This window comes from Rhinolophus sinicus, chromosome 13, assembly GCF_057876585.1.
Source record: "Rhinolophus sinicus isolate RSI-liver-muscle chromosome 13, RSI-T2T, whole genome shotgun sequence".
NCBI classification, from domain to species: domain Eukaryota; kingdom Metazoa; phylum Chordata; class Mammalia; order Chiroptera; family Rhinolophidae; genus Rhinolophus; species Rhinolophus sinicus.
Genome location: NC_142513.1, coordinates 34,176,678 through 34,198,620, shown reverse-complemented (window position 1 = coordinate 34,198,620; position 21,943 = coordinate 34,176,678). Strand labels below are relative to the sequence as shown.

The 21,943-nt window shown below is 35.7% G+C and overlaps 1 protein-coding gene across 10 annotated transcripts in view; it reads left to right on the top strand.

Annotated features, from left to right (window-relative positions):
* The window catches only part of TASP1 (taspase 1), a 250,470-nt gene that overhangs the window by 14,907 nt on the left and 213,620 nt on the right, over positions 1-21,943 (top strand). For 9 of the 10 annotated variants that reach the window (XM_019752062.3, XM_088789266.1, XM_019752061.3 and 6 more), the window contains one exon: positions 402-470. In XM_019752062.3, the coding sequence (XP_019607621.1) occupies positions 402-470 (69 nt within the window). Of the gene's footprint in view, positions 1-401; positions 471-6,074; positions 6,342-21,943 lie in introns of all 10 variants that reach the window. The other variant, XM_074318355.2, reaches the window with a different exon arrangement.

The following is a 21,943-nucleotide window of genomic DNA, read 5'->3' as shown; positions in this document are numbered from 1 at the left end:
CAGCCCACCATCCCTTGTGGGAGTCGAACCGGCAACCTTGTGGTTGAGAGGACACGCTCCAACCAACTGAGCCATCCGGGAGCTCAGCGGCAGCTCAGTTCAAGGTGCCGTGTTCAATCTTAGTTGCAGGGGGCAGAGCCCACCATCCCTTGCGGGACTCGAGGAATTGAACTGGCAACCTTGTGGTTGAGAGCCCACTGGCCCATGTGGGAATCGAACCGGTAGCCTTCGGAGTTAGGAGCATGGATCTCTAACCGCCTGAGCCACCGGGCCGGCCCCTAGTGATCAATTTTTATTAACCCTATATAGCTCCTACACTTTTTTAAGCCTTTGGAAAGTTTCTGGGTATGTTTGAGAAGTTGTTGTTTTACAATGGATAATGTTTCCCCTTGGTTTCGTAGGCAATTGAAAAGCTACAGGCTGGTGCTCTTGCGACAGATGCAGTGACTGCAGCTCTGGTGGAACTTGAGGTATTTCTTTTCTCTCTGTTTTACTTAAAATATTTGTGAGTTTATGTTTGTTATTCTTAAATGACTTGAAACTGTTGAGTTAGTCAACCATCAATTACATGACCAGTGTTTCCCAACAATATTAACAAAGTTGTGAGAGGCCTGTGCCATTATTATTAGGTTGATTTCACTGAGGACTTTTCTGACTAATATAAAAAAGTTGATTAAATTCCTTTTCCCTTGGTTTTGTGAGATTCATGTATATAAAAGTTGCTGGTGATTGGATACTTAAATATTCTCCATATTTTCAGTAGGAAAATTCCTGAAGTTAACTCCCCCCAAAAGTAATATATGTTCAGAAAACAAAAAAATTCAACTGTTTAGAAGCGTCTAATATGGGAGGAGAAGTTTCCTCACCAACCAAACAGTTCAGTATATATCCTGAAGCTATGCTCTGTGAAGTGTGATTTTAGGTAGGTCTTCAGTTAACTGCAGACATTGAGGAATTCAGTGGGGAGCTTCTCAAGTTGGGTGGAATTCTTTGTATACCAGAGTGAGGGTCTCTCAGTTCTCTTAATATGAAACCTTGAGGATGAGTTTATCTAGGGGATATTGAAGCCTTCAGAAGACCGACTTCTGCTGCTCAAATTTAGAGAAGCTAGATTTGTGTAAGTCAGCTTAGAGGATTGTAATGAACACATAATTTTTTGGTTGAGAAGATTACTAGGGCAATCAAATAAGACAGGAAGGTAAAACAGATGAGTTTGAGGAAGGAGGTGATAGAATAGATCTTCCCAAGTTGAGTGGATTGTGGCTCTTGTGTTTAGGCTCTCATACCCTGTTTCCCCGAAAATAAGACCTACCTGGACAATCAGCTCTAATCAGCATCTTTTGGAGCAAAAATTAATATAAGACCTGGTCTTATTTTACTATAATATAAGACCGGGTGTGATATGATATGATATGATATATGATAATATACTGGGTCATATTAATTTTTGCTCCAAAAGAGGCATTAGAGCTGATTGTCCGTGTAGGTCTTATTTTCGGGGAAACACGTTATTCGGGCACCTATCCTGTCACGCCAGACCTTGTTTTCCCTGTGAAAATTGCCCAGGAGTTTACCGAAAGTCTTAGCCGTGTTTTCTGAATATTCTCTTGCTTAATTGTGGAGCTGCACTTTTGATCATGCTTAGTAGATTTTAACTCTCTGTTAACACTTTCAGCTTGGTCCTGGTGTAGTCAAGGAAGGTGAACATTTATGGTGGACACCAGTTCTATTGTAGTTTGGTCCCAGAAGCATCCGATTTGGGGATATGTGGTCCCCTCCTATTGTGAGTGATACTTCTAATTTTAGTATATGTGCTACCGAAGCAAGTACTAGTGATACTTCTTATACCAGTTCTACCAGTCATTAGCCATGTGTCTCTGGGCACCTCACAGCCTCTCCTTGACTCAGTTTTCCCATTATAACATGGGATAATAATTCCTACTTTGTCGAGTTGTGAAGATTAGCTGAGTTACCATGGCGATCACTTAGAACAGTGTGTGGCACATAGTAAACACCTCATAACTCTTAGCAATTATTACTATTATGAGGTGCTTTGGACATGATATACTTGAGATGAATATTTATGGTAACTGTTAATGACAAGTTTAAGAATGTCAAAGAAAGGTTAATTATTTATTGTGGGTAAAAGGAGAAAAGTTGTGCAAGAAAGATTGATGTATGCTTACCACCAAATCTTACCTTTTCTCAAAACACATACACAAGGGAAGTTTCATCTAACTTAATTCAGTTTCTAATTGCAAATTACTCTCCTTTATGCAGAAGATGGTGTCCTGAGATTACCAGTGCATGGAATTACTGTGGGTCTGGGGAAAGAAGGCTAATGAATAGCTGGGGGATATACTATAATGGCAACTGTGAATTCAAAATTGAATAAAGTTTTCCTTTTTCCTTCACATTTTAGAATAACTTTAATTTTCTCAAGTCATACTTATGTTGACTATTTAATTACATTTTTCTCAAGTGATGTATCCTACTTTTAGAAAAAGTTTACTTATTTATAAATAGTATAAACTTAAATATTATTTAAAATACATTTTGGAATAATGTGTTTCACATGAATAAGTGAGCTTTATAATTTTGAATGATGACCTGTGTTTTTTAGGAGTGTGGATATGAAGGGTTTTTTTCCCTAAACAAACATGTTCTGTTAGTTTTGATTGTTATATGGATAATGGTAGCATAGAATACTGGCCTGAATGAGGTTAGCATACTTTGCCCCCTTTAATTATTAAATTTGGAGGAAGAATTTCAATAAATTATCTTTCAAAATTCATTTTTATGTGGAATCTTTGATTGAAATACTATATGTTCGTAGTTTTTATAAAGGCTAAGTCTACACTAACTGGAAGAATGTTCCTGAATCTTAAGAATTAAGTTGGCAGTCATGCTTATATTGCCCCCTGCAGTTTCAGTTACCTTGTATAATTGTGATTAGTCACTGGAGATCTTCAAATAGAGTTCAGTTGAAGAGGTATTGTCATAGTTTGGGCTAATGGGAAGATACATGAAAGTCAGAGTCTAATATTTTCCGTACTTTGAGAAATATAAACAATAATATTAAGTCCTTTTAGCCTACTGAAAAGTCCCAGAGAGAGTCTGATTTATACTGTTATGTTTGAGAGTAACTACTTATCTTTAGTATTGATCAATCTATTCAGTAGAGTCCTAAGTCAGTCTGTGAGTCTTGTACTAATTATTGAGTAGATATGGATAATCATCATAGCTTTTCTTTTTGACTTTGTGATATACTTCTTGACTAAAACAAAACTGTATTTTTAAAACTTGCCTCTTTTGTTATTACTTAGGCAGATAACGAAAATAGATTTGAATTCCTTGAACACTTTACAAACTGAATTAAAATGACTGAAATGGTTTAATGGTCCTTATTGATTATAAGGAGTATCTGGCTTTGTATTTTAGAAAAATATAAGACTTTACACTTATCCAAATAGTGAAAAGTACACTGATCTGAACTTTGTACCATAGAGAAAGAAAAGACAAGGTGAAAGGAAAGAAAGTTTGTAATATATATGATATATGATAAAAAGTGATGTGTTAGGTGGCCTAGATACTTGTACAGGCCACCTAGACACATCATTGTTGAGCTTTTCTTGGAAACAGATTACCTTGTGTGTTTTCATTTATCTTGTCTACCAGTACAGACAAGTGATGTTTTCCTAAGACTACCACTTCTGGGTAACGGAGTGGGTGTTTCCTTCATTTAAATAAAGGAGGCGGGGACAAGGGCTTAAGTTCCTGTCTATTAAACGGACTAGCTTCTCCCTTCAGGGTTTTGGGAGGGAAGGTGCCCAGATCCGTAGGAAAGGTGTCCTGTAGAGTGGAAATGAAAATGATGTGACACCAAAGTATATTTTGTTTATCTTCAAAATGTGGGGAAAGAAATGGAAAGGTCAGTTTATAGATCATGTTTTAATAATTTACTGTTAAATTGATTTGGTCCCATTGTTTCATTTAGCTATTTATAGCTTTTTTTAGATTATCCTTATAACTGATGGGAAAGTGACTTCTATCCATTGAATAGTGCAACTCACAGCACAGAAGATACATATTGTGAAACAATTTGATCTTCATATCTAGGGCTATGCATTTGGAAGATAGTTGTTTTCATGTCTGGTTTTGAAATAGTTTTGTTTCAGGTAGTGACTATATTTTAAATTTGAGACCATAAATTTGCACTTTCACATGGTATACCAGTCACATGGTATAGCTTCTGATGTGAATTTCTTCTTTGAGGAAATTAGATGTAGCCCTGGGTGAGTTGTGATACCTCTGCTAAAGTAGAAAGTGTTTTAGAGATTCTGATAGAAAATGAACTCACACTCATAAAATACCTACTGAAGCTTCCTTTGCACATCAGTCTTTTTCTACAAAAGTACTAAGGCCTGGTGAAAGAGTTCTAATGAGGAATAATAGATGAAATATGAATGACCAACTTTTCACGGGTTACTTGTAGTCTTTTGTGAGAAACTGATGAATCTGGCTGAGATTTTAAGTATGTTGATATAGCCTTTGAGATATTTTGGTTAACTCATTTTGAACACTGGTTATTTTGGTGGGTAGAATACTTTGCATTAAAAATAGTGATAGGTATAGCTTTTACGTTTCATATAGTGAAAGACAAATTGCACACGCTCCTTTGTTAAAAATGTTTTGTTGAATTTATGTTATTCTAAGTGAACCCTGCTGCTCTTTTGTTGACTTGACTCAACCTTCAAGGCTCCCTATGCTGGGGAAATGGTACTTCATGGTTGAAACTAGTTTTTTGTCCAAGTGCTTTATTTAAAGAACAAATTCTACTGGGCCACAAGTTTTTATATCTGTCTGCTCAAAACAGTCCATTGTCTTTGGGTCTCTATACAATCCAATATAATGCTTGCTTATAAACTCTAGGAAAATCCTTTAAGAAGTAACTTATTATCCAGATGGCTGATAGTTTGGGGTATGAGAGGAAAAAAGAAGGTATTTGCATTATTATTTATAGTATTGTTGCACATTTATCTGTGTCTCTGCATCCTCTTATACCCAAAGCCAGCTCTGCATGCATTTCTATAAAGCAAGAATCTCCAGAATGTCATCACTGTTGAGTAGTCATTTGTTGGTGGACCACAAGCCTCTGCAGCTGCAGGATTAAGCCATACCCCCTTCCTTTGGCTATATGCTTCTGGCTGGAATTATGTTGTGTGCCTTAGAGGGAGAGAGAGAGCACCTAAGGCCTGTTACTTTTTGGAATGCTTAGTGGTCGTGGAGATGATGTGGCTTGCTTCTGGCATATGGGCATATCTAGGTTGGAAGGAAACATTGGAAGGGCTGATAGTAACCCCCTTTCTCTCACCAAACCTGTTAGCAAGTGTGTTTGTGGGTTACTTTGTGAATAGATGCTTAACCACACCCTGCTCCCTACTCCCACTTCAGTTTTCAGTTTTTATTGCAAAAAAGTAGGGGCATCTTCTTTATAGTCATTTCTGTTTATTTGGGAGGTTAAGAAATTAAGTAAGCATCTCTGTTTTCTGCATATTTTTTTTCTTTTGCAGAAATCATCTTTTCATAAGCAGAGGGAAGCTGAGTATTTCAGTAGTTTCTTGTTTTCTCCTCTCCTTCCCTTTCCCATAGGGATGAACACATTGGAAAGAGGGCTCGATGTATTTAGCTCACATACACTCACACATACGGCCCATTAGCTGTAATGTGACTGATGAGTCTGATTAGACCAACTACCTTTGTAAGTCTCATTTTTCTCTTCTATTGATAATATCTTTTATTCTCTGTAATATTTGTATGTATGTGAAGCAAGGAGTTTTACCTTTTTTCCTTTGTAGTACTTAAAATGTTTTCATTGCATGAAATATGAGTTTTGACTTTAGATACTCTCTTTACTTTTTTTTTCCAGTTTGGTATCATTGATTGTTTTAGTCAAAGACCCTATTTTGCCTGTCTGTTTAGCAGTATTTCCAGTGGTGCTTCAGTATTTCTGTGTATTCCAGCTGTTTATAGAGTCTTTATGTTTCTCTGCATTTTTTGTTTTATTTTTTGAGGTGTATACACACAGTTACACTTCATGGAGTTGCATCCAGCCAAGTATCCATGTTCTTCTTGTGAAGAGGCAGAGAAAATCACCTCTCCCAAGAATTTCCACCTTCTGACCAAGGGAAATGTGTCCTGAAGAGCTGTACGCAGATGGGAGGCAACTTGTTTGCTTGTTCTGCTGCTAGAGCATTGATTTAATTAGAAGACAGGCTGTGGGTGGCCATGTGCAGACAAAGACGCACCAGACAGAGCCCAGTTAGCCTGGGACAGTAAAAGTAAGTTACGCTTTTTTTAAAACACTTTTTTGAGTACTGATGCTGGTTCTTGCCTTTAGTACTAAGGGGCAACTTGTAACTTACTGTTTGTGTTTACACATTAGGTACATCTGTTATTTTTCTGAGACCCTAGAAATTAATTGCACAAAGTATCTCCCTAGCAGAAAAGCAGTGATTTTTTTTTTCCTTTCAATTTTTTTAGGCTAAAAACAAACCGAATCAATGATCACATTCTAGATTAATTTTACATTGCATCAGAACTGTTTATTAGTTTTCGAGGAGGTCAAAAACTTTAAGTACAGAGCTTGTTACATTTTCCTTTGTACTGGTGATAATATGAAAAAAATTTCACCCTTTTCTAGCCATTTCTTGATGAGCTGTGTGGACCTTTTCAGATATATTCATCTTGGCTGAATCTGTTAGAAGATATGGTCCAAGATCAGACTTAGCAGTTCCTGAGGAGCGTGTGGCTTTATATGTGAGCCCTTATTTTGCTCAGGGAGTTGTTACACTCCGAGAATATATTATGTTTTGGAATTCAGTTTTGAACTACTTAAGCTACATTTTGTAGTGTGGTGGACTTGGTGGTAATCCTGTGTTTCGGCTCTGTGGAAGCAATTTAGACTTTTGGATTGAGTGTGAAACGTCATCTTGTCCTACATTAATACAGTTACTAGATTCATTGGCCCTTGGATTTATAATGTTGTGACTGTTGAATCATATTGTGTGTGTGTGTGTGTGTGTGTGTGTGTGTGTGTGTGTGTGTGTGTTTGGATCTGTATCACTTGGGGCATTGATTTTATAATCTAACATCTACAGTTTTTTTTTTTTTTTTGGTTTTTTGCTTTTGGTAATGAGGGACCTAGGCTAAGAAGAGTTTTCTGTGTTCAGCAAAATTACAGGCTGATATTATAAAGGTCAATCTGAAAGACTCATTTTGATTTAAAATTTTTATCCATCTCTCAAACCCAGGCCTCTGTATAGAATTTGGAAGGGAATGAGGAAGAAATTTAAGTTACATAATTTTTAGGAGTCCCATCAAGATCATATCCTAGATCCTGCCCCAAAGCAGAACAAAATAGTGCTTATTTTATTATTATTTTTTTCATTCATTTTCTCTTTCTGTCATCTAATTTTTATGTGGGTAGCAGGCTTTACCTAAGTGTTAGAATAATGAAGGATTACATCTCACTATAACAGCAAACAGCTTAAAATTGAATCATAGATATCCCAGTTGACCAAAGTTCTTTGCCCATTCCCACTGCTAAGGAGTTTTTACTGGCAGTCGGTCTCACTCAGCGTCCAGCCTCCTGCATGGTGTATACCCATTTACTGACACAGTCATGACATGCATATACCGTGACACACGGCATCAACACTGTAACACTTATTAGGCTTCTCAGAATATTCAGAGTGAAGAGCGTATGCTTTCCTCTTTTGGCGTATGTGCAGATGTTAACATATTCTAGAGAGTTGGACATCTTTTAAAAAAAAAAGGCATAGTTGTAAGTTACTACTTATAAGTTAGTAGTACGCCCCCACCCCCCAGTTCTAACCATGTCCTCACCTCACATTTGCTAGAAGGATGGTTTAAGTTATGATAATTCCATGGTCTGTTAGGATTTTTTTTGAGTGATATTTTTGTATTATTGTCAGCATGGTTAAAAGATGTAATTATTTAGGTTGAAGGGATGTATAGGTGGATGCCAAATTTGGCTTTACTAGAGAAACAGCTACATTTGTCTTTTCTATTGTAGCTCATGTGGAAAGGACAATTTCAGGTACCGTGTGTGCTAACCTCTTCCTGGACATCGTAAAGAATCCAACTAAAATAAAGTCTAAACTATTTCAGATGTGCAAGTCTATTGAAGCCAATATTTTAGAGATGTGTGTTATATTTGACAAGTAATTCTTTGTACTGAAATTCTGTGGCCTTCAATTAAAAAAAAACAACATGAAAATAAACTGCTGTGATGTCATTTTTCTGCTTACTTATATGTTTATTTGCAAATTAGTCAGATTAATAATAGAAAGGATATAAGGACAGATGTGAAGTGCTTTTTTATTAAAATTTTTAAATAATAAAATTTGAGGAAAATGTGGTTCCATTTTTTGACAGACTAGTGTATGTCAGATCATCAAATGCTATAATAAACAAATACCAATATTTGTTACATTTGTTCTGACATTTCCAGAAGAACTTGGATGCTTCAAGAAGATCATAAAAAGTCTTAGTGCCTAATACATATACTGTTGTGTGTGAGAGTTTTTTTGTTAACATACATGTTTTCTTTTGTGTAATTGAACAGTTTAAAAATGAGCTGTCACAGATACTAAAACTAGGTATTCAACATACTGTATTTGATTCAAGTGTTCACAAAGTGTGATGCAAACAAATGTTCTCTCAACTTACTTCCAGGATAGTTAAAATATTACTTTAACACATGTTTAAAGTAGAGCACTGTAACGATTTGGCTAGATATAATTCTGGACTGTCTAAGTTGAGTAATTTCCTCAGGCATTCCAACTTTGATCAACCACAGCAAGAACTTTTAGCATGTCTGTAAAGCAGCCAGTGCATCTGTAAATATGTCCTGAGGTAGAGAGAAAAGGGAGAATGCCAAAAAAAGAAAGAATACTTTATCATTAAGAAGCAGTTACAGAATGAAAATGGAAAGTTTTTTGCTTCCCTAGAGGAACTCTTTTGAGATAATTGAGCCTCTGATGTCTAAGTATGCCCTGTGGTCCTGTATTAATGAATGAAAGATACTTCATTTGGGCCTAGTAGAAATGTTACTGGCTAACTCTGCTGAAAATTATTGGTTAAAGTCCAGTAATTCTTAAGCTTTTCATTCTTTAGTAATATATTAATTGGCTAAAAACCTAAACATAAACAGTAGTACTGTGTTTCCCTGAAAATAAGACCTAGCTGGACAATCAGCTCTAGTGCATCTTTTGGAGCAAAAAAATATAAGACTGAGTCTTATATTTATATTACATTGTATTATATTATATTGTATTATGTCATATCACATCATACCTGGTCTTATAAGACTGGGTCTTATATTAATTTTTGCTCCAAAAGACTCATTAGAGTTGATTGTCCGGCTAGGTCTTATTTTTGGGGAAATGTGGAATGTATCTCAGTAAAACATGTCTTAAATGTTGATAATTGGCTTGTACTTGGGTGAAAATATGCTTTCATGACCCTGTTTTAGAGAACGACTCTAAGAACAGGCAGCACCATTATTTTCCTTTTATTTTCAACACATGGATAACAATAGGTTTTCTGGTTTTTATTTTCAGTCACCTGAAAATGATTCTGTAAACAAGCATTAACTAAGAATATTAATAATGGTAAATTGCCCTCTGCTATGTGGGAGCTGCATGTTTCTTGTACTTTTGGACACAGCATGCTCATATCACACAAACATAACTTTCCCTGGAGATCTTTTAAGGTGTAGTTAACTACTGCTTATAAACTGGATATTTAAATTGGATGATCTGTCTAGCTTCTTTCTGACCTTGTTTTCTGTAGTCCCATGATAACAGATACCGTGCCCTTCAGTTAGCTCCAGTTGTGAAAATTCTGCTTTTTAAGTCAGTATTGTACCAAACATTAGAGGAATCCATAATCTTGTGATTTTCATGCTGTAGATCTCTATTATTGTCCACATTCTCCAACTAGCGAACCATGGGAAACAAGGGTAAACAGTTCAATGAAATTTAATAGTAAAAAAAAAAAAATTGTAGTTTCACTTCCTTTTCATTGAGTATTTTATTCAGAATTGGACAAAGGGCAGAATGATTGGTTAATTTTGACCCATTAAGCCCATCTCCTGTATCCTAAAAGAGGTGAAAAGCAATGACGAATGGGCAGGTTGGGGGGAAGATGGATGGGCAAGACCTGGGGAAGCTACTTGTGATGTGGTTCATAGGCAGGATACTAGTTTACTCAAAATTTTTTCTTCCTGTAAATATCCATCTGGATGTCATAATTCCTTTAAAATTTAACACTTGTTTAATTTCATGTGCCTGTTGCCTTGATCTTGAAATCACTAATGTTCACACTGAGAACATAAGAGCCAACTGTTACAAAAACTGTATGGGATCTATTATCTAATTTATAGTTAGATTCTCATTATCCTTTAATTATTTTACCTGATTATTTCTTTGTCAGCTTTTTCCATGTTATTTGAACATTTATATTCCCCCTCCTATGTAACTATGTAAGTTTTGTATGTGGGGTATTTTTTATTTATTTGATTTGATTTATTTTGCTTCAAACTACCAGCTCCAAAGAGAATACCGTTTTTTCTCTTAACATCTTGATAATTGCAGTTCATTGTGTAAAGTTGTAGGTGAAGTTGTCTATACTAATGGTGATCAAGGTATTTCTTGAGAAAAATACCATGAAATTTCATCATTATCCTGTGGTTTCCGGATAAGAAGTTCATCAGACTCGTTTTGGAGAGGCAAAAAAAGCGTTATAAATTCTAATGGTCATAATCAGAAGATATATGGCATGTGTGACTACTAACCTCTTAGTAAAGGTGTATTGACACATAGTAGTTAGACTACAGCGCAGTTTAAATGGCTTACTTATATATTTATCATTGTATTTCTTCTTTAAGTAGCAAGAGGTAAGAATATTCAATATTTTAAATATTCAGCTAAGCATGAGAGTAAAATCATGCTTTGTTAGGACTGTGTGGGGAGCCATGGTTGCAGTTAACTTTAAAGCCTTAACAGAATGGCTCAGTTTATACTTAACCTATTTCCTCCCACTGAAGCAATTGTCTCTGCCTACATCTGCAGAGTGCTTGCATGCTGCTCAGGAATGTGGTGGGAGTGGCCAGTTCCCAGAACAGAAGGCTGATGCCTATCAGAGCTATTGATAAGATAATTACATTTGGGAGTTTCAGTAAATTTTGTGTCTCCTGTGTTAAAGTTAAAGATTCACTGTTAACTAGGTAATGCATTTTTGTACTTGTTAAACTGCACGTCCACAGAAGGTATAAATTCTGGGGACAGAATAAACTCAGGGTCTCCAGGAACACTGGGGTCCGCGATCACCATCATCAAAGTGTGAGTGCCTTTTTTCATTCCCACTCCCCTTGTCAGGAACCGTTCGACTCGTGGCGGCTGGCCCGCTACAGGACTGGCAGTTGTGTCAAATTAGATCTGTATTATGTGGAAAACTGAAGACTTTCCAAAGCTCAGATTTTGCATTTGGAGAAGCTTGAGACCTTATTAACCTTTGCACAGTGACATAGGCCAGAGGTTACTGAAGACAGTTTACAGATGTGTGCTGATTGGCCTATAGACAAGATCTTAAAAATTGGAATTTCTTGCCAATATTTAAAAATCAGGAGACTCAAAAAGTCGGGATTTCTAATTTCTTTTGAAAAAAATGAGAACTGGTCTCATGGAGCATACCGTCTCGCAGGGCTGCAGTCTGCCAGGGCAGAGTGACAGCTGCCCCTTTTGAGTATAAGAGACTAAGACTATATTTCAGTTCAAGGTACAGCTGAAAATAAGGCTTGGATAGAGATGCCAATTTTCGTCTTGTTGGAAGGGCTGAGAAAGTGAATTAATGGTTTAATTGACATTAATTTAATGTTCTAGAGGTTGCACATTATTGCAATGGGTTTCTACCAAAAGTAAGAGTAAAACTGGAATGAGTTGTGATTTAATTTTTACAAATTGGAATTGGACTTCAGTATTAACTAATTATTTTAAAAATGAACTTCAAACTGAAGACTTGACAGAAAATTTCCCATTAAAGCAATTTGAACCAGAACCAAAGTGTATCTATCAGTCCAGAGAGTTTTGATCTGGAGCTAAAGCAGATGAAAATACTCTGTGACCCAACTAAGACTGAACCAAATTGTTCCTTTATTTACTTTTAGTCCCAGGAGAAAAATATTACTTTTAGTGTTTGTAGTGAAGAACATACCGGAAATGACTATAAGTACAAGCATATTGCACTCATTTGCAAACTTTGTCTTGCTAACCTCCTAAAGGACATTTAGCTTCCAATATCATTTATTTTGATTCCACTACTTCTTAATGAAAAACATACTAAGAAAAAACATTGATTTGCGTATAATATTTGTGGCTGCATCTGTGATTATTACTGGGAAAGCTTTGTATGTCCTTTTACCAGTGATTCTCTCACATTTTATTAATGTTTTCCCAGTTCATCTAACTTTTCTCCAGTAAAAGTTGAATCCTGGCTCTCAGTGTGGTTACCTTTTGTAGCATCTCATGGCTTGGCTCTCGTACTCTCCACCTCTTCTATGCTGTTGCTGATATACGCCTTTACCAGCCTTCTCAAAAATGGGGTTTGCAGACAAAGTGAAGTTAAACAGCTTACGGAGTTCGTTCAGGTCAGAGTTTCTCAAGGTGAGGGCCATGGCCCAGATGGATCAGAATCACTTGAGGTAGCTAGCTTGTTCAAAGAAAATGGAGATTCCCTGTGTTTACCTCATATGACCTAAATCACAATCTTCAGGGATGAGTCTAGAAATTTTCATTTTTGATTCTTTTTAATAAACTTTTTATTTTTAGATAATTGCAGATTCACGTGCAATTGTAAGAAATAATACAGAGAGATCCTTTGGATTTTTTTACCCCACAATGCTAACAGTTTTTAAAAAAATCTACAGTTAATTTTTTATTTTCAAAATTTCACATTATAGTTTCAAAACTTTGAGTGTAGTACACATATAGAAAAGTATACACATTTATTGAAAAGGGACAGCTTCTTGAATTTTTCAGAGTGAATTTAGCCGTGTGAAGTAACTAGACCCCAGATCAGGAATCAGAACACTTGCAGCCCTCTAGAAGACCCCCTTATACCCCACTCCAGTCACTCTGGGGTAAAGCCTGTTCTGAAATGGAATCTTGCCGAGGGGAATCTCTTGTGTCTGCTTTGTTATTTGTTAATTGAGGTGAAATTCATAGAACACAGAAATAATGATTTCAAAGTAAATAATTCAGTGTCAATTAACCATTCATAATGTTTTACCACCACTTTTTCTGTCTTGTCCCAAAACATTTTCATCGCTCCAAAGGGAATCCTGTATCCATTAAGCAGTTCTCCCACTTTCTCCTATTGCAATCCCTGATAACCACCAATCTGCTTTCTGTCTCTTTGGATGTACCTATTCTGGATATTTCATGTAAATGAAATCATACAATATGTGACCTTTTGTGTTTGGCTTCTTTCAGTTAGCATGATGTTTTCAAGGTTCATCTACACTGTAGCATGTATCAGTAGTTACACCTTTTTGTGGACTATTATTCAACATCATTCATTGGATATACCACAATTTGTTCATGTGTTCATCCATTGATGGACATTTGAGTTTCCACTTTTTTGCTGTTACGAATAGTGCTGCTGTGACCATTCATATACAAGTATTTGTTTCAGTACAAATTGCTGGGTCATATGCTAATTTTGTGTTTTAACTTTTTGTGAAACACTCAAGCTTTCCACAGCAGCTGAACCATTTTACATTACCAGCAGCAATGTACAAGCGCTACAATTTCTCCACATTCTTGCCAACACTTGTTACTTTTTGTTTTTGTGATTATAGCCATCCTCATGGGTGTGAATGGTGTCTCATTGTGGTTATGATTTTCATTTATCTAATGACTAATGATATTAAATATCTTTTCATGTGCTTGTTGACCATTCGTATATCTTTTTCAGAGATATGTCTATTGAAGTCTAAGTCCTTCACCCATATTTTTAATTGGGTTGTTTTTTGGTTGTTAATGAAAGTTGTAGGAGTTCTTCATATATTCTGGATACTATACAGTATTGTGTTTCTCTGTATTTCTGAATTTATGTCAAAATAAACATTTAAAAGGAAAAATAAATTGTAACTACCCCTGTTGTCTTCTTGTCTCCCCCATTTAGCTCTTTGACCATGCCCAGTACTCTCTATCTCCTATCCTGTTTCATTTTTCTCCAGCATATGCCATTAGACAGCATATACTGTCTAATATGCCATCTAATTTATTTAATTACTTATTGTCTGTCTGCCTTAGCTAGAATTGAGGCTCCATGTGGGCAAGGGTATTTTTCTGTTTTGTTAACTGCTCTATGGTTTAGGTCAAGGATTAACAATCTATAGCCAAAAAGCCACATTTGGACTGCTGCTTGTTTTTGAATGTCCTGCAAACTTAAGAATGGTTTTTACTTTTTAAATGGTTGAATAAAAGTCAAAAGAAGAATAATAGTTTATGACACCAAAAAATTATATGAAATTCAAATTTCAGTGTTTATAAATGAATTTTTATTGGAAGATAGCCACGATCATCTGTTTGTGTATTTCTCTGGCCGCTTTCACACTACAAAGGCGGAACTGAGTAGTTGTAGAATTCTCTGTGTGGCCTGCAAAGCCCGAACTATATAATATATCTGGTTCTTTATAGAAAAGACTTGCTTGGCACATAGGTATCCAATAAATATTTTTTGAATGAATGAATCTTAACCTATAGCACCACAGAGGAATCTAAATTGGAAATCTTTCAACAATCCAGTTCTTAAAAATTTGAGCTCAATAGGCTACTAAACAAAAATTCTGAGATGATTTTTGGCAATACATTTTCATGGCCTTCATTCATTCTGGAAATAATGAGAACTGATGATGAGATACAAGGTAGTTTGTAATTCTTGGGATAGTGTCAGGTAAGATAGGTATATTGCACAAGTTTTACCAGTGTTAGTTTGAAAAAGACTATAACCACAGTGAAGTTACATCTGTTCTTTTTCTCTATTAAAAATAATTGAGAAATAATTTGTTTCAAAAGCTGTTTGTTTTCCCCCCCTTTCTCATCAGCTTTACATTAATAAAGGTACCTGCTTATTAATGAAGGCAATAATTAAATTAATTTTTATATTTTAGCCTACTTAATTTTGAATAAGAAATTATATCACAAAGTTTCAGTCTATTATGTTTCATTCATTTAATGATTTGTTTGTTGAATTTACACTTGAATAGCAAGGTATTAATACTAACATGTTAGTAATTTTCTGTAAATGTCTAGCTTCTTAAAGGAAGATTGGAAATTGGACAAACACAAATCATTTTATATAAAAATGATTTTATAATGTGCCAGGCTCATTTTTGTATATTTGAAAACTAAATTGTTTGTATCTGTAAGATGCTATTAATAGGGGATCTCATAATAGATTGTATACCCAAGCCCTAGAGGTACATTGTACTCCATAGCCTTGCAAATAGCTTTTTTTTTTTCCCCTTCCACTTCCCCCCCACCCCACTCTGGTTTAAGCCGTTGTTTCTCAGTCTAGTTGTGTAGGACACAGCTCCCTGATCCATGCTGGTTGCTCCCCCCCAGCCCGTCTAAGGCAGTCGGTTGGTAGCTCTCAGCAGCCCTCGGCAGCCCAGCTCCAGGGAGAGCCGTTGTTCACAATCTTAGCTGTAGAGGGCGCACTTACTGGACCATGTGGGAATTGAACCGGCCACCTTGGCGTTAGGGGCATGGCGCTCCAACCACCTGAGCCACCGGGCTGGCCCAAGAAATAGCTCTTATTTTATGCTTTCAGCAAAGCACATTAAATGGGTAATACAGGTTGTAGTTTATACTAAAAGTAATGCTTTTCAGATCTTGGCCTTGGTTTGATGTCTCCAAATTTCATTAGTAGAAACGGTTTCCATGTCATGATGGGGTCTTTGCTTCTTGGCCTTCCTGCCCTCTCTTTGCTGGGTTAAGCACTCAGGGTCTTACTTTTTAAAATCTTTACCTCCTCTGAAAGTTATAAGGAAGCTTAAAAAATGTTATGCCTTTAAAATTTCATTTTTTTAGAAACTGGAAATACTATTACCTGAATTTATTTAATTTCTCTTGTTTTAATTGTGAAAAGATTGAATTCCTAGCACTCTTCTGCATTTTTCCTGGCATTTCTCTGTAAGAGTAACCTGCAAGATTCAATAACATCAGTTTGCTTGAGAGATTATTGTTTACAATGAGCAATTATTCTAGTTACAGCTAGTTATAATTAAGTTCTGTTCATTCTGCAAATATTTGTTGAGTACCTACTGTGTGCCAAGCACTTAAACCTCTAGGGTATACATTCTAGCAGAGATTTAGACCAAATTATATATAATGTCTGGTAGTAAAAGTTGCCATAAAAAGAATACAAATGTAAGAGAAAAGAAAGTGGTTGGGGAAATGCTAAGTCAGCAAGGAGAAGACCCTCTGAAAAGATGTGATTTGAGTAGAGACATGAATGAAATGGAGAGAAAGCCATGGGAAGATGCCAGGGAAGGGAGTTTTTGGTTAGAGGGAAAAGTACTCCATTGTCCCTTCTTATCCTACTTCATTCTTTATAATACTTATACCCATGGGACAGTAGCTATTTATATATACATGTACGTGTATGCTTACACACACACACACACACACACACACACACACACACACACACACAGTCTGTATCTATTAACTTCTCCCTACTAGAATCACTTACTGAACTCAGAATTTCAAAGGAATGAATGGACAAAAGTAAAGTCCCTGAGGTGGGCATGTTCTTGGTGTGCTCGGAATTGCAAGGAGGTCAGTGTGACTGGTACATAGTAAAGGAGAGGGGAAGTGGGAAGAAATAAGTCATGAGAAGGAGGAAGGGGCAAGATCATGTAGGGCCCCTTGGGGATGTAAACCTTGGGAATTAGCACTTCGGATTTTATTCTAAGTATTATGGGAAATCATTGCAGGTTTTTAACAAGGGAGTAATAGAGTCTGACAGATTTTTAAAGGATCGCTGGTTACTGATTGGACATCATGATTACTAGTTGTATAAAATTATTCAGGTTAGAAAATGAACAAATGAACATTTTAAAGGCTTATGTATATTATTTATGAGAGTAAAGTTAATATGCAGGCTGATCAGTTTATATCAAGTGATAGGTACACTTTTTTGTCAGCTTTATTGAAGTATAATTGGTATACAACAAAACTCACCAGTTTTAAGTGTACAGTATGATGTATACAATTATGTAACCACCAATACAATCATGATATATGCAACATTTCCATTCCCCCATAATTCCCTCATATTTCTATCTGCAGTTAATCCTCTCCTCTCAGTGGTCCATGGCAACCACTCTGCTTTTTATCATAATTTGGCCTTTTCTAGAATTTGGTATAAATAGAATCACACAATATATGGTGTTTTGTGACTGAATTATTTCACTTAGCATAATGATTTGGGACTCATTCATATTGTTGGGTATATTAGGAGTTTGTTCCGTTTATTGCTGAGTAGTATTTCATTGCATTGATATATCACAATTTGTTTATCCATTTACAAGTTGATGGTCATTTAGATTGTTTCTTATTTTGGGCTGTTCTGATTAAAGCTGATATGAACATTTGAATACAAGTCTTTGGGTAGACATATGCTTTCATTTTTTTTTGAATAAATGCTTAAGAATAAAATTGCTGGATCTGTGGTAAGTGTATGACTAAAGAAAACTGGCAAACTATTTGCCATTTTCATTCTCAGCTGCAGTGTGTGAGGGTTGCAATTGCTCCACATTCTTGCCAGTACTCAAATATTATCAGTCTTTTAATTTTAGCCATTAGTAGTTATGTAATGGTATCTTGTGGTTTTAATATGAATTTCCCTAACGACTAATGATGTTATACATCTTTTCATGTATATGAATCTGTGTGTTAAATTGGTCATTACAAAGTTTGGATTGTCTTACTGAATTGTATGGAATTATCTATCTATCTATCTATCTATCTATCTATCTATCTATCTATCTATCTATCTATCTATCTATCTATCCTGGATACAAGTCCTTTACCTTTATGTTTTGTAAAATTTTTCTCCCAGGATATGACTTGATTTTTTAAAAAATAATTGAAAAGATAGTACAGAGAATTCCCACATGTCCAACACCTGATTTTCCCTATTATTAACATCTTACACTTAGTATGCTACGTTTTTCACAATTAATGAACCTATACTGATACAATATTATGAAATAATGTCCACACTTCATTCAGATTTCTTTAGTTTTTACCTAATGTAAAAGTCTTTTTCTGTTCCTAAGTGTTTTCGTCTTAGATTGTTATATTTTCATCTCTAAAAGGTCAATTTAGTGTTTTTTTTTTATAGCTTCCTTTACTCCTGATCCTCATGTTTTCTCATACCTACTTGGATATCTAGGGTATGTTTATGAAAGCAAGTTTAACATTGTTAGCTAACATTAGAATTGTTTGCTAATTCTATCATCTGTGTCATTTCTGGGTCTATTTTTATTGTTTGATCATTTCTTCTGGTTTGGGGCTGTATTTTTCTGCTTATTTGCATGTCTGGTCACCTTTGGTTTTATACTAAATGTGAATTGTACATTATTGGGAGTTGGATATTGTAGCATTTCTTCAAATATTGTAGGACTTTGTTCATGGACACTGTTGTTAGTTTACATCAACTGGATCCTTTTGAGGCTTTCTTTAAAACCTTGTTCGTGCAGGTCTAGAGTAGCCTCTTAAGACTTTCTCTGCTAATCTTCACTCTGGCTGATGGGAACATGGCCTATTCTAATAACCTCTGTGTGAGTTCCAGAAACTGTTCAGCTTACTGAAGTTTTCCAGAGAGTCTTTCTTTGGCCATGGTAGTTTCATTACAGGTATAATATTTATTTAGAGACTAAGGGCCCATATGGGTAGCTGAGTCTCTCTCCGTGTAGCTCTGCCGTCTTTGTACCCTGTACTGCATGTTCTGGTTTTCTGGCCTCCTTGAACTCATAACTTTGTCTTGAACTCGAGAACAACATTGGCGTCTCTTCCCTGTGCTGTGGCTTGGAAGGTATCTCTAGGAATTCAGTTGAGGCACCTGATTCATGTCTCTTCTGTTGGGATGAGAGTCTTGTGCTGGCGTTTGAATGAAGTCTGTTTCATACATTTTGTCTGATTTTCTAGTTAGGATTTTGACTTCCTAGTCAGAAGCAGAGTTCAGTAGGCACACTTTTGAAGTTATAAATATATTTTGAAGTAGGAGAAATATTTTTGAAACAAAATTGCTTCTAAGATACCCTTTATTTTTTTTACATACGTTTTTCTTATGTATTTTTAAAATGTCAAATTTAAACCATCATGCAGGAATCCTTTTCAGAATGACTTCGTTTGTTCACTTTGTGATTTCTAATTGGGTATTATGTTGAATTTAACTTTGTATAGCTCATTAGCTGATATATCCTATTTCAAAGATTTTTGAGATAGTGTATATAGTGCGATCTCATATGTGTATTTTGGGAATTACTAAATATGGATGCTCTACATTTTTTCTCACATTTCAATTCCTTTCTCACATATTTTGAAGATATATATGATCAGGCAAGAGAGATTATATAGAGTTTAAAAACCTTTGTAATATGATGGTAATTAACTTTGCTTACAATCTCTTTATCTTCTGCTGCAGAGATTTCTGATTGGCATTTTTATATTTTTCAAAATAATCCAGGGCAAGATTTCAGTCTTCATCTGTTTTAAACCATAATCTTTCTTTAGTTGTGATCTCTTCCCAAGATTTAGTTGTAAACGACTTAGCTAGAAATATTGACTTGGAAGGTCTTATTCAAAATCATTTATGCACATTCTTCTCTCCATCTTATAAAATGCCTTTTCTTACTAACAGTTTTAGTTGTCTCCGAAGTTTAACAGTTCTGATTGTTTCCTCTCTTGTTCTTCTTTTCTCTTCTTACTACTCTCATTCCACCATGCCAAGTGCTTAGTATTTCAAGCCTACATTATAAAATAGCCTCCAATTTGGTCTCTCTGGTTTCAGTCTCTTCTCCTTTTTTATAAAATATATGAATGTTAGTTTATGTTTCCTTGAGCAATATACTCATCTTGATTTCTCTTAGGCAGAAAGCTTGACTAGCTTCTCACTGTTTTCCCAGTCAAGTCCAGATTCCTTTTTTTTAATTAAAGTTTATTGTGGTGACAATTGTTAGTAAAGTTACATATTTCAGGTGTACAATTCTGTATTACATCATCTGTAAATCACAGTGTGTGTTCACTACCCAGAGTCAATTCTCCTTCCATCACCATATATTTGTTCCCCTGTACCCTCATCTACCACCCCCTCCACCCATACCCTCTGGTAACCACTAAACTATTGTCTGTGTCTATGAGTTTTTGTTTCTCATTTATTTGTCTTGTTCTTTTCTTGTTTTTGGTTTATATACCACATATCAGTGAAATCATATGGTTCTCTGCTTTTTCTGTCTGACTTATATTGCTTAGCATTATAATCTCAAGATCCATCCATGTTGTTGCAAATGGTACTATTTCATCTTTTCTTATGGCAGACTAGTATTCCATTGTGTATATATACCACAACTTCTTTATCCATTCATCTATCGAAGGACATTGTGGTTGTTTCCATGTCTTGATCACTGTAAATAAAGCTGCAATGAACATTGGAGCACACGTGTCTTTATGTATAAATGTTTTCAGATTTTTTGGGTAGATACCCAAGAAGGAATTGCTGGGTCATACGGTAATTCTATTCTTAAATTTTTGAGGAACCTCCACACCGCCTTCATAACGGCTGCACCAATCTGCAATCCCACCAAGAGTGTATGAGGGTTCCTTTTTCTCCACAGACTCTCCAACACTTGCTACTATTTATCTTGTTGATGATAGCCATTCTGACTGGGGTGAGGTGATATCTCATTGTGGTTTTTATTTGCCTTTTCTGATGATTAGTGATGTTGAGCATTTTTTCATATGTCTATTCGCCATTTGTATGTCCTCTTTGGAGAAATGTCTCTTCTTGTCCTCTGCCCATTTTTCAATTGTGTTGTTTATTTTTCTTTTGTTGAGTTGCATGAGTTCCTTGTATATCTTGGATATTAGCCCCTTATTGGAGGCACTGTTTGCAAAAATCTTCTCCCATTCAGTTGGTTGCTTCTTTATTTTGTTGATGGTTTCTTTTGCTGTGCAGAAACTTTTAAGTTTGATATAGTCCCATTCATTTATTTTAGCTTTTACTTCCCTTGTCTTTGGAGTCAAATTCATGAAATGCTCTTTGAACCCAAGGTCCATAAGTTTAGTACCTATGTTTTCTTCTATGCAGTTTATTGTTTCAGGTCTTATGTTTAGGTCTTTGATCCATTTTGCATTAATTTTGGTACATGGTGACAGATAGCAGTCCAGTTTCATTCTTTTGCACGTGGCTTTCCAATTCTCCCAGCACCATTTATTGTAGAGCTTGTCTTTTCTCCATTGTATGTTTTTTGCTTCTTTGTCAAAAATTGTCTGTCCATATTTATGTGGTTTTATTTCTGAGTTCTCAGTTCTATTCCATTGGTCTACGTGTCTGTTTTTCTGCCAGTACCATACTGTTCTGATTACTGTTGCCCTGTAGTACAAGCTAAAGTCAGGGAGTGTGATACCTCCAGCATTATTCTTTTTTCTTAAGATTGCTTTGGGTATTCGTGGTCTTTTGTGTTTCCAAACAAATCTGATGATTTTTTGTTCTATTTCTTTAAAAAATGTCTTTGGGATTTTGATGGGGATTGCATTAAATCTGTGTATTGCTTTGGATA